The following is a 14501-nucleotide window of genomic DNA, read 5'->3' as shown; positions in this document are numbered from 1 at the left end:
ACAACTGGATAGGGAAGCTCTGGACTAACAGGTCTTGGCCGGGTGCACCGTAGGCTTTTAAAGGTGAGGCAGGCACAAGTGACTCCCAGGTTATTGACTGGGTAGTAAGTTGTTGCAGGAATGGTAAATGGTAAGAAGGGATGGAAATTGAACCTAAGAGACACCATAGGGGGTAATTAATGGTGGGTAATTAATGCTGCAAGTTTGGTCAGACCAGACCTTGCAACAAGACACCTGCCAGAAAAAATTGACACAACTTGCCAAAAGCCTCCGATTCATTCCTCTATTATGTTAAGCCACATGCTTCTTCCCATTGAGACTCACCCATGCAAGGATTGTAAAACATTTCTTTCTTTAATGAGATCTGCCTCAGATAAATGAAAAATGTCACAATTTAGTAAAATACGTGTGGGAAAAATATAAATTGATGAGGGTATATGTTTAGTTACTCCAATTGACTTACAAAAATATATGTTTAAAACGAAAGAAAATTGGTCTTTATTTCAATGTGAAACTTTACACTGCAAGCTGCCTATAAGTGCAGTGTAACCTGGTGTGTCTGTCCAGAGTCGGGGTTAAAGTGAACACTTCATCTAATGCTGCTGCTAAGAACTGCAATTGGCACAACTTCTTGCTTCATGTTTGCAATATTAGATATTCCTGATGAAGGGCTTTTGCCCGAAACATCGATTTTCCTGCTCCTCAGATGCTGCCTGACCTGCTGTGCTTTTCCAGCACCACTCTAATCTAGATTCTGATCTCCAGCATCCACAGTCCTCACTTTTGCCTAAAATTTTAATAAACTGAGTATGAAAGAGATTTTTATTGCCCTGATGTAGCACACCATTCAGCTCCCTGGTCATATGACCTGAATTCTGTAATCCTATTAGTTATTTTTGCAAATAATTAATGTGAGCCTGTTGGGAGATGGGAAGTTACCAGTCACTCGTAACCAATGTGTGGATGACCTCTGCATCACTGCAACCAGGGAAACTTCTTCAACCCAATGTAGAAAGGTCGATCTGTAGCAGCACTGTACCCTAAACCTGAGCTGGTTCTGGTTATTAGATAGCACATGGAGCAGATAACCTCCTTATTGACAAGGAGGGTGGAAAAAAGGAGGAAGAAATGTTTCAATTCGGAGACAAGTGGGAGCACAATTACAGGTAGAAATGAAGTTATCAATAATTCAGAAAATATTAGGAGGCATATTTCTTATGAATCTACCATTTAAAACCTTTTGTAATGGGTTACTGATATATTATTTGGCTTACTTTGTAGGAACCTTCTAAGTCTGAGAATGAGCCTGCTGAAAGAGTGCAAGAGAAGCTTTCCATCCTGGGTGACCTGATCCTTTATTATTGCCGGAATGCTGCCTATCCAGTGTTGGTCCAGCTTTACCAAGCAGAGGTATGTCTACATTTTAGGGTCATAGCATTTGCGGAGTTTTACTGTCACGACGTTATCAGGACAGTGAGGTTGACTTCACAGGTCGTGAGCTGATTTTTTGTTTTGGTGATGTGTATATAGAAACAAACCACGTGGCTATTTTAATCAATTCATCTGCATTGTTGTGATATTTCCTCAGTGATTTACTTATTTTCTGTGCCTTTGTATAGGATTTGTTAGTTGCTTTGAGGTTCATTGTGACTTTTCCCAAAAAAACGTCTTAGACTGTTAGGAATTCCTGGGATGATCACATTAAGCAGTTTCTGTGGCATTTCCTGAATTGCTTAAATTGAAAGTATGTTGAGTGTCTCGAGTGGTGTGTTATGTGAATAATCAATCCAATTTATTTGTGGATAAAGCAAACATTGCATTAGAAGGTGATTGTGATGTGGTCATAGGACCCAGAAGTCCTGACTAGAAATCCCATCACTGATTAATCAACCTGACAACACTTTCTAATCTATTTCTAGTCTCGTCCCCACTTGATTGAAGGTGACTTTCGTCCACTTTGGTGTGTGATCCCTGAGTCCAATTTTGAGTCTGCACAACCTACCACAAGTGGGAGAACTGGTGTTTTGTGAAATGAAGCATTGCAATGTTCATGTTTTCAAACATCCCTTTCTGCTGCTTGCAATTGTTCTTCTTCTGGGTTGGTTTGAGAAGCTTGAAATTGTTAGTTCCTTCACAGATGTAGTCTTGTGAAAGAGATTCCCAGGGGTTAGTGGGGGGATTATTTTGGGGAAGATTTGAGGATATTCTTGAGACATTTCCTCTGCCCTCTTGGTAACTGCTGGCTCAGAGTAGAGACTTGATTTGGAAGTCTGGTGTCAGGCATGGCCCTCCCAGAGCACCAGTCTGATTGGGATCAGTGCGCCAATACTGGGGATGTTGGCCTGTGAATGGACGTTAGTATCGGAACACTAATTTTGCCAGTAAATTTGTAGGATGTTTAGCAGATAATATTTCTCAAGAGATTTGAGGAGTCTGCTGTGCATTGTCCACATCTCCAAATAATTCAGGAGGGCTGGTAACACTGCTGCCTGTAGTCCATGAACCTAATGTTAGCTTTGAAGCAAACACTCTGCTTGTTTCTCAGTCTGCACTAACAAAGTAATCCCACTGTGAAGTGACCTATTCTACATGGCCTAGTGATCTGTTCAATTGTGTAACTAGTCTCAATGCATCAAAACCTCCCACTTTCCCAGCATAAATATGGATGAGCAATAAATTGAGGTGATGTTGAATTTCATTGGTGATGCCTGCACTCACTGACAAGAAGTTCTCAAATTGATCCACATTGTCTAGTGGCTCACTCTGGATCTCAATAGCCAGGAGACAGTGTTGTCCGGCAGGATGAGCTGAATGAGGATGGTTGTCTTCTAGATGTTGTTTAGCTTAAAACCCATTCCCTCATATATCTCTGACAACTGTTCTTTCCAGTAATGGCTCATTGTTACTCTGTATACACACAAGTGCCATTTATGATTGTGCTTAAGGTCAGATGAGGTGCCATGGACATTCTACTCAATGAGTGTTGTCAGCTTGGCCAGGAGGCACTGACTGAGTAGGTCATTCAGTCCATTGATCTTTGATTTACTATCAGAGTGCAACATGGCTGATGCTGGTTTTGGGCCAAACTAATAGAGATGGTAGACTAGATTAGTTGATGGTCAGTCTAACTGTCATTGACTGCTGTCATGGCATGGATAATGCCAACCTCTTTGTCATTCTTTTCTCGAATGGCGACTTAGTCAAACAGGTGCCAATGTCTAGTGTGAAAGAGTTGCCTGAGGCCTTGCATTTATGTGTCTGTTAAAACAGGGTGTTTGTATAACCAGACTATGTTTAGGAATTTAGTCAAGAGGTTAACTTTGTTGCTGTTTGTTTTCCCTACACCATCCTTGCCAATCCCACTTTCCAGAGGTTTGCATTAGACCCAACTCTGGCATTGAAATCTCTGAAAAGATTCTGCTTGGTTCTCTTTGGTCGAGAGTGTGGTGCTGGGAAAGCACAACAGTTCAGACAGTATCTGAGGAGCAGGAAAATCGACGTTTCGGGCATAAACTGAAGGGCTTATGCCCGAAATGTCAATTCTCCTGCTCCTCGGATGCTGTCTGAACTGTTGTGCTTTCTGAGCAACACATTCTCTGCAGTCCTCCCTTTCTCCTCCTTGGTTCTCTTTGGGACAGGAGACAATTATCAATCAAGGCTGAAATAAAATTCCCTTTTGACCTCAACGTTTGCTTCTAATGTTCCTAAGATTTAGGGTTCATAGATTGTTTCAAACAGAGTAGTTGTCTGTCTCTGAGCTGCCTTTTGGGATAATTGAAGCCTCATAACCCTTTGGCTCACCCTAATCCAGAAGCAGTGCATATGACCCCCACCAAGTAATCCCACTGTGAAGTTGATCTATTCTAGATGGCCTAGTGATCTATTCAATCATGTACGTAGTCACAATACATCAAAAGGCTCACCACTATTTTCCCAACTAGGGATGAGCAATAAATGAATCCAATAGGCCACAAACAAAAATAATCAAAATAAATAATGATTGAAGAGTCAGTCTTTTAATTCTACTTGCCCAGGCAGTGGAGGCTGGGTCAATGAATGTTTTCAAGGCTGAGTTAGATTAACTTTTCAATGATGGGGAAGCAAGGGTTTGGGAAAACAGACAGTAAAGTGGAATCAATAGCCAGGTCAGCTGTGACCTCTTTGCATGACACACGCCTGAGTAGCCTATTCCTGCTCATAATTCCTTTTTCCCACATTACTCCCATCTGAGCCACGGGATTGTGAATTCAACAGAACTCGAGATACAGGAGCACATGTTCCATTCTGTCTCATCAATGCAAAGCGAAAGGAGTATTGCATTGTTAACCGTGCTGTAGTTTGAATGATAGCTCACACCATGTCCCCAGTTGACTTCTCAGGTGGACATAAAAGATTTTTTCACAATATTTGAAGTTTAGCAAAAAGTTTGTCCTGTTGTCTGAGCCAATGTTTAGTACTTAACTTGGTGTTTGCTATTCTGCAAAGTATGCCATTTACCAAGTTAAATGCTGCAGCTGCTGACCAGCAATGAAAGTTGAATACTTCCTTTATTCTTCATACAGGGTGAGTTCTTTCGATAAATGAACTCATAGTCTGATGTAACTTCCCCATCCTACATATTAGAAATGATTAGTCACTTTATTTTAGTTCACGACAGTGACAGAAACTTTGTTTCAGCAGTGGTGCCAAAATAAATAGTTGCTCGATTAGTCCACAGTGAGCTTCTCATTAATGTGTACAATGTGTTTAACTGTAATCAATGACTCACAGTACTGATATATATTCTTGGTGGTTTGCATGGCAAGTGGAGAGTATACAAGAAAAACTTGTTTGCATGCACAAAGCAGAGAAATAAATCTGACAAATTGCACATTCTTTTAACAGCTAACCCTTGCAGGGGGTGAGAGGAGATCTGAGGTCTTTGTTTATTCTCTCGAACTGGGACAATCTGCTGCTACAAGAGCAATTAAAGCTTCAGGTTTGCTTTACTTTATGTGGATCTGATAAAAATGATTTTCCTATCTACCCACAAAGTTTGATATGGTCCTATCTTAAAAGATGTTGGCATCCAATTAACATTTTTTTGGCACATTAACCAAAGAGGAGTTCCTGCAATTAACAACTTCAGGCTAATCTAAGGGTTTGAAGAGGCAAGGAATGTCTATCCTCAACCTCGGCTGAACATGACACAACAAACACAAATGTCACAGGATATTTGTTTTTAAGGCAACGATAACTTTTCACTTAAATGCAAAATAGTTATCTGGGCATGTGCTGCTTTAAAATTCTGATTTTTAAAAGCAAAGATATGTATTTGGAAACATCAGGCAAGTTTAAATTCTTTTAAGCAGTATTGTAATAAATATTACAAATTGAATGTTAAATTAAGCAGAATTTTGATTGACATGCAGTCAGTTTGCTGAGACATGTTTGTTTCTGTTCTTAAGGGAAAAAGATGTGTTAAAACAGCACAGCTGTGGTGTTGCTGGGTGTAACTGTAGATCTTACGGAAACTCAGAAGAAGTTTATTTAGCTCATGAGCTAACACCGCATTATTTTCTGATGTCTTTGCCAATTGTGACAATCCATCACAGTAACTCCCTCAATGTTGCAAAACAAGCTCCATCATAGTCTTAGATCACAATATTACTAGATTGACACACACAAAAGTTTATTAAAAGGAGTTACATTTTAATAAAGGCTGAAGAGTGAATAAATAAGTTTACTTCCGGTTAGATTTGTGGATTCAAAAACTTGTACTTAATGATTTTTTTTAAATTCTAAAACAATGTAGGACCTGGGAGTAAAAGGCTTGGCATTGATGGGGACAGAGAAGCAGTTCCATTAGCACTGCAGATTGCCTACTGCAAGGTAGGATTCAATGTGTACTGCACTGATACATTACATGGATAATGCTGCTGTAAGCAGATTTGTGTTACAGTTTAATAAATGGATGTAGGACACTACACAAACAGCATAGTATGAGTCACATTACACTGGAAGCAATTTTTTATTCGCTTGTGGGATGTGGGCGTTGCTTGCTGGCCAGCATTTATTGTCTGTCCTGAGTTGCCCATGAGTAGGTGGTGGTGAGCTTCTTTCTTGTGCTGTAGGTTGATCCATAATGCCATTAGGAAGGGAATGTCAGGATTTTGACCGAGTGACACTGAAGGAACGATGATATATTTCCAAGTCAGGATGGTGGGTGTCTTGGAGCGGAACTTGCAGGTGATGGTGTTCCCATGTATCTATAGCCCTTGTTCTTCTAGATGGTAGTGGTCATTGGATTTAGAAGGTGCTTCCATTGGATCTTTGGTGAAATTTTTCAGTGTGTGTTAAGATAGTGCAGACTGCTGATATTGAGCGTCAGAGGTGGAGGGAGTAAATTTGTGTAGATATGAGGCCAATCAACACACTGCTCTGGCCTGGATGGTAACAGGATTGTTGGAGCTGCAATCATCCAGACAAGTGGGAAATATTTCATCACACTCCTGATATGTGTCTTGTAGATGGAGGACAGGCTTTGGGGAGTCAGAAGGTGAAATACTCACTGCATTATTCCTTGCCTCTGACCTCCTCTTGTAGCTATTGTATTTATACAGCTAGTCCAGTCCTGATCAATGGTACTGGAAGAGCTTGGCGAGGGGAGCAAGTTCTGGAGCACAAATCTTCAGTACTGTTGGCAGAATGTTGTCAGGGCCCATAGTGTTTACAGTATTGAATGCCTCCTACCATTTCTTGATGTCATGTGGAGTCAAAAAAATTGACTGGAGACTGGCATCTGTGATATTGGGGACCTCTGGAGGTGGTCAAGATGGATCATCCACTTGGCACTTCTGGTTGAAGATTGTTTCGAATACTTCAGCCTGCTTTTGCATTGATGTGCTAGGCTCCTGTATCTTTGAGGATGGGAATATTTGGGGAGGTGCTTCTTCCAGTGAGTCAATTAATTGCCCACATTCATTCATGACTGATGTGGCAGGACTGCAGACCATAGATCTGATTTATCAGTGGAGAAATCACTTGGCTTTGTCTATCACTTACTGTTTCTGATGCTTGGCATGCAGTTATACCAGATTGCTCATTTTTAGGCATATTTGGTGCTGCTCGTGGCATACTCTTGTGCACTCTCCAGTGAACCAGGGTTGGGCCCCTGGCTTGCTGGTAATAGCAGAGTGGGGTAATATGCTGGGCCACGAGGTTGCAGATTCTGTAAGACTATGATTCTACTGCTGCTGGTTCAGAGTCTCAATGATGCTCAGTGTCTAGTTACTAAATCTGTTCGAGGTCTGCCCCATTTATTATAATACCTTAAATCATGGTGTGTGGTACTAACAGTGTGAAGGTGGGACTTAACTCCATCATCACACTTACCAATACTGTTATAGAAAGATGCAGGCAAATAGTTTGTTAGGCCATTTGAGAGAAAAATTGAGAGTTGATCATATTTTTGTGGGCTTGGAGTCACATGTAGACCAGACTAGATAAGGATGGCAGATTTCTTTCCTCGAAGAACATTGGCAAACGAGTTGGTTCTTTCTGACAATTGACAGTGGTTTCATAGTTATCCTTAGACTCAATTATTGAATTCAAATGCCACCATTTGCCATGGTAGAATTCAAATTTAGGGGCCAGAACACTACCTGGAATTTCTGGATTAATAGTTTAGCAATAAATACCACAAGACCATTGCCTTTCCACTATTGTATGATTTTGACAAATTGATATTAGTTAATGATTACAATTAGTTTATTCTATCCTGTGTAAAAAAACATGACAAAAATACTTTTAAAATTGCCACACTATGTCCAGTCCATCTGGTATCTGTTGAAACATAGCAGCCACCACAGCTTTCAAAGCAAGTTAGTCCAGAATCCAAGCAACTAGGAAGAGGAATAAAGTTTAAGGAATGTCACTAAATATTTGGTTGAAATCTGTTTTGTCAGTGATTTATTTATGTAAAGCTTTTGGCAGAGAACTGTAAAACAATTTGGATGAGATACCATTTAAAGATTTGAGACATCACATGGCCAGTTAGGTTTTGTAATCCCGGCCATATGTTAGTGGCAGAGTGAGGAGGAGGGTGTTCTTGTAGTTCCTGATAGTAACTTTGAAAAAAAAACTTTAATTTGCAACAAGTTGTTTCAAGAAAGATCATATGCCTTAGACAGTCTAAAGTGGAATTGCTTCAGTGGTTAAATTGTACCTCTCTTCATGCAGTTCATTGCATCTTTGCTTCCAGTGCTCAGCTCCAGTTCAGCTCTTTGATTAGCTACTTGCACCATCATGCTGAAGAGCACCAATGGAAGTCAGTGAAAACTGCAAAAAATGAATCCAGTTTAAAACTAAACATATCTAATTGGAGTGAAGATTCACAACTAATTAAAATTTATCTGCTTCTAATAAACAAATTACTTTTCCTTTCTTTCATGAATCAGATGGTCTTGGGAACTATCAGATTCCTCTATAAATGGGTGTTGTTGTCACTGCATATCTCAAATGTAGCTCCTTTAAAATCTACTGAGAAACTGACTTCCAAAAAAAAAAAGTTATTCTCTACAATCATTTACACTGTATCTACTTTTTAGTTAAGTGCACAGGGTTTTAAATTCAGTAAACACATTTGAAAATAACTTTAAAATCTTGATCTAAAATTCACAATGTGCTGACAAAACACAGACCAGTGATGGGTCACCTCACATTCTAATTGTAAATTTTTCTTGTCTTCCAATAGGCCACAGTCAGCAGAAGAAACCAATGGAGCAATGTAGAGAAGAACTGTACATCTGTAAATCTTAGCAAGGCCTGCAACAAATATGATGAGCTGGGTAATATTATTCATTGCAACCAACTTAACTGTGTGAGATCAACAATCTGAATTTGTACTTACTTAGTTACTCCAGCTAGCCACCTTGTTAATTCTGTAAGCACCATTTACAAAGTCTACACAACGTTTATAGATTGCATAAAAGAATTTCTTTTCTGTTGTCAAAACTACATTCATTAAAATGACTAGTCCAATGCAACACTTTACATACTTATAATAGAAACAAAGTTCTGGAGAACTCAGCAGGTGTGGCACATCTGTGGTGAGTGAAACACAGTTAACTTCTTCAGAGTTTGCATTAACTTTTTCCTCACCACAGACCTGATGAGTTTCTCCAGCACTTTTTATTTGAAGTCTCCAGCATCCATGGTATTTTGCTTTTATTTCACATATTTTGAGTTGCAAGACACCAACATAACACTGGAGACTTATTTCAAAGAACAGAAGGCTGAAACAGAAAAGTGATTGTCATGCCCTTATTCTATAATTTACATTCGATGTCAATTACATGCTTGGCAGCTCCCATTACAAAGGGGATGGCATAGTGATAATGTCTCCAGATCAGTAGTACAGAGCCTCAGGCTAATATTCTTGGGACATGGGTTTGAATCCTGGCATGGTACATGATGAAATTTGAATTCAACGAAAGTCTGGAATAGAAAGATTGCCTGCTGGCAACCATGTAACCACTATTGATTGTCATTAAAAACTGATGCAGTTCACTAGTGTCCTTTTTGGGAAGGACTTCCTGCTGTCCTTACCTGGTCTGGCCTACGACATCAAAATTGGTGTGGACAAAAGTGGACAAAGAAGAAGATTACCTCAGTACAACAGGATCTTGATCAGATGGGCTAATGGACCGAGAAGTGGCAGATGGAATTTAATTTAGATAAATGGGAGGTGCTGCATTTTGGAAACTCAAATAAGGGCAGGACTTAGACACTTAATGGTGAGGTTCTGGGGAGTGTTGCTGAACAAAGAGACTTGGAGTGCAGGTTCATAGTTCTTTGAAAGTGGAGGCGCAGGTAGACAGGATAGTGAAGAAAGTGTTTAGTATGTTTGCCTTTATTGGTCAGAACGTTGAGTATAGGAGTTGGAGGTCATATTGTGACTGTACAAGACATTGGTTAGGCCACTTTTGGAATATTGTTTGTAATTCTGGCTCCCTCCTATGGGAAGGATGTTGTGAAACTTGAAAGGGTTCAGAAATGATTTACAAGGATGTTTCCAGGGTTGGAGGTTTTGAGCAACAGGGAGATGATGAATAGGCTGGGGCTGTATCCCTGGAGTATTGGAGGCTGACCTTAGAGGTTTATAAAATCATGAGGGACATGGATAGGGTAAATAGTCAAAGTGTTTTTTTCCCCCTGGGATGGGGGAGTCCAGAACCAAAGTGCATAGGTTTAGGGTGAGGAGGGAAAGATAAAGGGACCGAAAGGGCAACTGTTTCATGCAGAGGATGGTGCGCATCTGGAATGAACTGCCAGAGAAGTGGTGGAGGCTGGTACAATTTCAACATTTAAAAGGCATCTGGATGGGTATATGAATAGGAAGGATTTGGAGGGATATGGGACTAGATTGATTTAGATATCTGATTAGCATGGATGAATTGGACCAAAGGATCTGTTTCTGTGCTGTACATCTCTATGACTATGTATGACATCCATCAATCAGTATGAAACAAAAAGATATCCTTAGCTAGCGTGCAAGGTATTTTCCTCAATGAGTTATCTTTTCAGGGTAACTATTACATATCTGTGTAGGGGACTCAAGAGTGTGTTGATGGAAAAAAGCAGGGCAGGCAGCATCCAAGGAGTAGGAGAATCAACATTTCAGGCATAAGCCCTTCATCAGGAATGAGATTCGAGGGCTGGGGGGGTTGAGAGATAAACAGGAGGGGGTGGGGCTGGGGGCAAGGTAGTGATAGGTAGATGAAGGTGGGGAGAAGTTTCCTCATTTCCCCTCCCCCCACCTTATCCTAGGCTCAAGCCTCCAACTTGGCACTGCCCTCTTTTCCTGTCCATTGTCTTTCCCATCTATCCACTCCACCTTCCTCTCTGATCTATCACCTTCTCCCTACCTTCATCTACCTATTGCTACCTTCCCCCCAGCCCCACCTCCCTCCCATTTATCTCCGCCCCCCCCCCAGCCCACAAGCCTCATTCCTGATGAAGAGTTTATACCCAAAATGTCGATTGTCCTGCTCTCGGATGCTTTTCCCCTCCCCCCACCTTATCCTAGGCTCAAGCCTCCAACTTGGCACTGCCCTCTTTTCCTGTCCATTGTCTTTCCCATCTATCCACTCCACCTTCCTCTCTGCTCTATCACCTTCTCCCTACCTTCATCTACCTATTGCTACCTTTCCCCCAGCCCCACCTCCCTCCCATTTATCTCCGCCCCCCAGCCCACAAGCCTCATTCCTGATGAAGAGCTTATACCCGAAATGTCGATTGTCCTGCTCCTCGGATGCTGCCTAACCTGCTGTGCTTTTCCAGCACCACATTCTTGACACTGATCTCCAGCATCTGCAGTCCCTACCTTCTCCTATATTTCTGGAGCAGGTGGGATTTGAACCTGGGCCTTCTGGCTCAGAGGTATGGACACTACCATTGCATCATAGAACCCTATCAAAGTGCATAACAAAATTCAATTGATCATCTCATAGACATGCGCCATGTCAAATTATCTCAGTTGGATCTTTCTCTTGAGTTCTGAGGTGCAACTCAGTGCCACAGGTAAGGCAAGGAGGGAAGTTCCAGATGGAACAGAGATTGAACCCTGTGCTGTTGGTACCAATCAGGCTGTCCAGCCGAGTGATCTTCCAAGGAGTCAGTTTTGCATTGGCAACATATACTTTTCATGTGCTGGTTGTGGCCTGCAGTTAGAAATTGTAGAAACTCCAATCTTCTTTCCATTACATGGTTAATTGGGAATCTTTCCCTGCCCTTACTGCCTACCATTACCTGATTTTGGGAGGAATTGCAAGTTTGCATTCAACCAATTAGACCCCATTACAAATGCAACTTCTTCAGCCTAGAGTTGGTCTTAAACTCAGGGCCTCAGCCTCAGTGTTCAGTGACACAACCTATTGGGTCTCAAAATAGTCTTCAGTTGGATACATTTGCACCAAACACCTGGCTTTAGTACTTCTAGGGTATGGTGTGGAGGTGCTGATGTTGGAGGTCCATTGGGACTATTTGAAATCACAAGCTTTAGGAGCACTGCTCCTTCGTCACTTCACTTGATGAAGGAGCAGTGCTCCAAAAGCTTGTGCTTTGAAATAAACCTGTTGGACTATAATCTGGTGTTGGTTGCCTTCTGACTGCTTCCAGAGCAGAAATGTGATGCAATGTTTTGCATAAGACTCATTCCCAATCAATGTCCTTCAGTCTCTGCAGGAAGATGCTAGGAGAGTGAACATTAGGGATCCTGCTTGCTACAGGTGCTATCATGATCACATGGCTTAACACATCATCTACACTCATTGGTTAGGAACACAATTTAAATTCCTGAACGATTGGACAATCAGAGGTAATCACTTCAGGATAATCAGAAAGAAAAAATTATAAGAAATAACCTGAATCAACTACTTTGTAAAAAGGTAAAGTGAGTCAACTACTTTGAACAACACTGAAAAGAAATTAAAGAATAAAGCTCCAAGATACAAGGATTTTTTTCCTCACTTACCTTAATATCCACAAAAATTGTGCAAATCTGGTACTTAAGACTAAGAGGAGACAGAGCCTAACACTTTAAATATTTAATGTTGTTTCTCCTATAGTTTATATTTTTGCTTCATAGTAGTCTTACAATAGTGACTTTTCAAAATTATACACCAAATTCCTAAAACTATGCTACTTAAAGATTCAGTGCTATCGCTTTTTAAGCACTTGTACAAGTAATGTATTCTAAAACAAATCTAAATCTTCTGCATGCATTTGAGTTTTAATATTACAATTTAACATAATATTACATGTTTCAGAATTCAATACAGAATACCTTCATCTTTCGATGACCGAGGTGGTGAAACGACAGAACTCTAAATCCAAGAAAGGTTATAACCAAGTGAGTATAGTCTTGTCCTGAAACTAAAAGCACAAAAGCAGAGTAATTTTGCATGCTTGTGCTCCTGGTGGAGTCCACTCACACTGTGGTCACAAGTAGAAGCAGAGAAACACAATTTTACAGTATTGAAGGAGGCTATTGGGACTGTCACATCTGTACTTGCTGTTGAATGAGCTACCACCCAGCCCTAACTCTGTAGCTCTTTCAAATCTATATTTAGCTCTCTTTGAGGCTTCTATGGTGTCCACCACCACCATCTATCTCCCCGGTAGTACATTCCAAATCCTAAATTACTGAGTAAAGAAGCTTCTCCTCTTCTTGTGACCCCTAGTTACTAATGGAAACAGATTATCGTTCTTCACCCTGTCAAAATTGTTCATAATTTTGAACTGCTCATAAATGTCTATCTTAATCTTCTGTTCCAAGGACAATAAGCTCAATTTCTCTAATCTTTCCTTGTATCTAAAATCCCTCATTTCTGGTATTATTCTAGTAAGCTTCTCCAGGGCTTTAACATCCTTTCTTAATTAAGCTACTCAGAACTGAATACAATATCCCAGCTGTGTTTGACCATTGATGTGTAAGGTATACCATCACTTCCTTGCTTTTATATTCTATGCCTCAATTTATAAACACAAGGATCCTAGCAATCTTCTCAACTGTTTCAGCCTGCATGGCCACATTCAGAGAATTATTCTTTTGAATCCAGAGTCCCCCTGCTTCTGTACTCCCCTCAGTATTATACCACTATGTTGCCTTGCTCTGTTTCTTCTACCAAAATGCATTCCCTCATTTCTTTGCATATATTCGTATACTATATATACTGCCCTTATCGCTTGTCTGTTGGGAAGCAACTTTTTTTGTTCACTTTCAACACCACAAGTCTTCTCTGGGGTATTGTGTTCCACAATGTGTAAATAAATTACTTCCCATAGGTTTTTAAAAAGTTTCTCTCCTCACCTTAGAAAATATAACCCGAGTCTTGAAATTCCCCACCCTCTGGAAATGACACTTGTTATTCACCTTATCTACATCTCGTGATTTGATAAACCTCTATAAGGCTACTCCTCAACAATCCTACACTCCAGTGAGAAAAGTCCAAGCCTATCCTGCTGTTCTGTTATGTCGCAAGCCCTTGCAGCTAGGAGGCATATGGGACTCAATCTCAGCTGAAAACTACATTGCCTATCCCTCAACTATTGAATTCCCCACTAACACCTTTTTACTCTGCCTACTAACCCTTCTCTCAGTCTCTAACACCATGGTACTGTAGTTTTCCCTTGAATTATCCACCACTGTTGCTCAGCGACAGTGAGGACTGGAGATCATTGAATAGTCATCTAAAATTTAAGGACCCCTTCGCCCACCTCCAACACACTACATCCACCTGGACACCCCGCGCTGGCCTATTACCTGCCCTCGACCTCTTCATTTCCAACTGCCGCCGGGACATTAACCGCCTCAACCTGTCGACCCCCCTCCCCCACTCCAACCTCTCACCCTCACAACGCGCAGCCCTCCAATCCCTCTACTCCAATCCCAACCTCACCATCAAGCCAGCAGATAAAGGGGGCGCAGTGGTAGTCTGGCGCACTGACCTCTACACCGC

At 41.0% G+C, this 14501-nt stretch overlaps 1 protein-coding gene and 1 long non-coding RNA gene across 4 annotated transcripts in view; one reads left to right on the top strand and one right to left on the bottom strand.

Annotated features, from left to right (window-relative positions):
- Positions 1-14501, top strand: part of pik3r5 (phosphoinositide-3-kinase, regulatory subunit 5) — a 93210-nt gene that overhangs the window by 70026 nt on the left and 8683 nt on the right. For all 3 annotated transcript variants that reach the window (XM_043714587.1, XM_043714588.1, XM_043714589.1), the window contains 5 exons: positions 1282-1410; positions 4885-4978; positions 5795-5871; positions 8735-8828; positions 12810-12892. In XM_043714587.1, the coding sequence (XP_043570522.1) occupies positions 1282-1410; positions 4885-4978; positions 5795-5871; positions 8735-8828; positions 12810-12892 (477 nt within the window). The remainder of the gene's footprint in view (positions 1-1281; positions 1411-4884; positions 4979-5794; positions 5872-8734; positions 8829-12809; positions 12893-14501) is intronic.
- LOC122562084 overlaps positions 7902-14501 on the bottom strand; it is a 9573-nt gene continuing 2973 nt past the window's right edge. The window contains exons 2-3 of the long non-coding RNA XR_006315207.1: positions 12827-12915; positions 7902-8319 (exon numbers count right to left, since the gene is read on the bottom strand). This is a non-coding gene — a long non-coding RNA (uncharacterized LOC122562084). The remainder of the gene's footprint in view (positions 8320-12826; positions 12916-14501) is intronic.

This window comes from Chiloscyllium plagiosum, chromosome 24, assembly GCF_004010195.1.
Source record: "Chiloscyllium plagiosum isolate BGI_BamShark_2017 chromosome 24, ASM401019v2, whole genome shotgun sequence".
NCBI classification, from domain to species: Eukaryota; Metazoa; Chordata; class Chondrichthyes; order Orectolobiformes; family Hemiscylliidae; genus Chiloscyllium; species Chiloscyllium plagiosum.
This window is presented reverse-complemented; position numbering and strand designations above follow the sequence as displayed.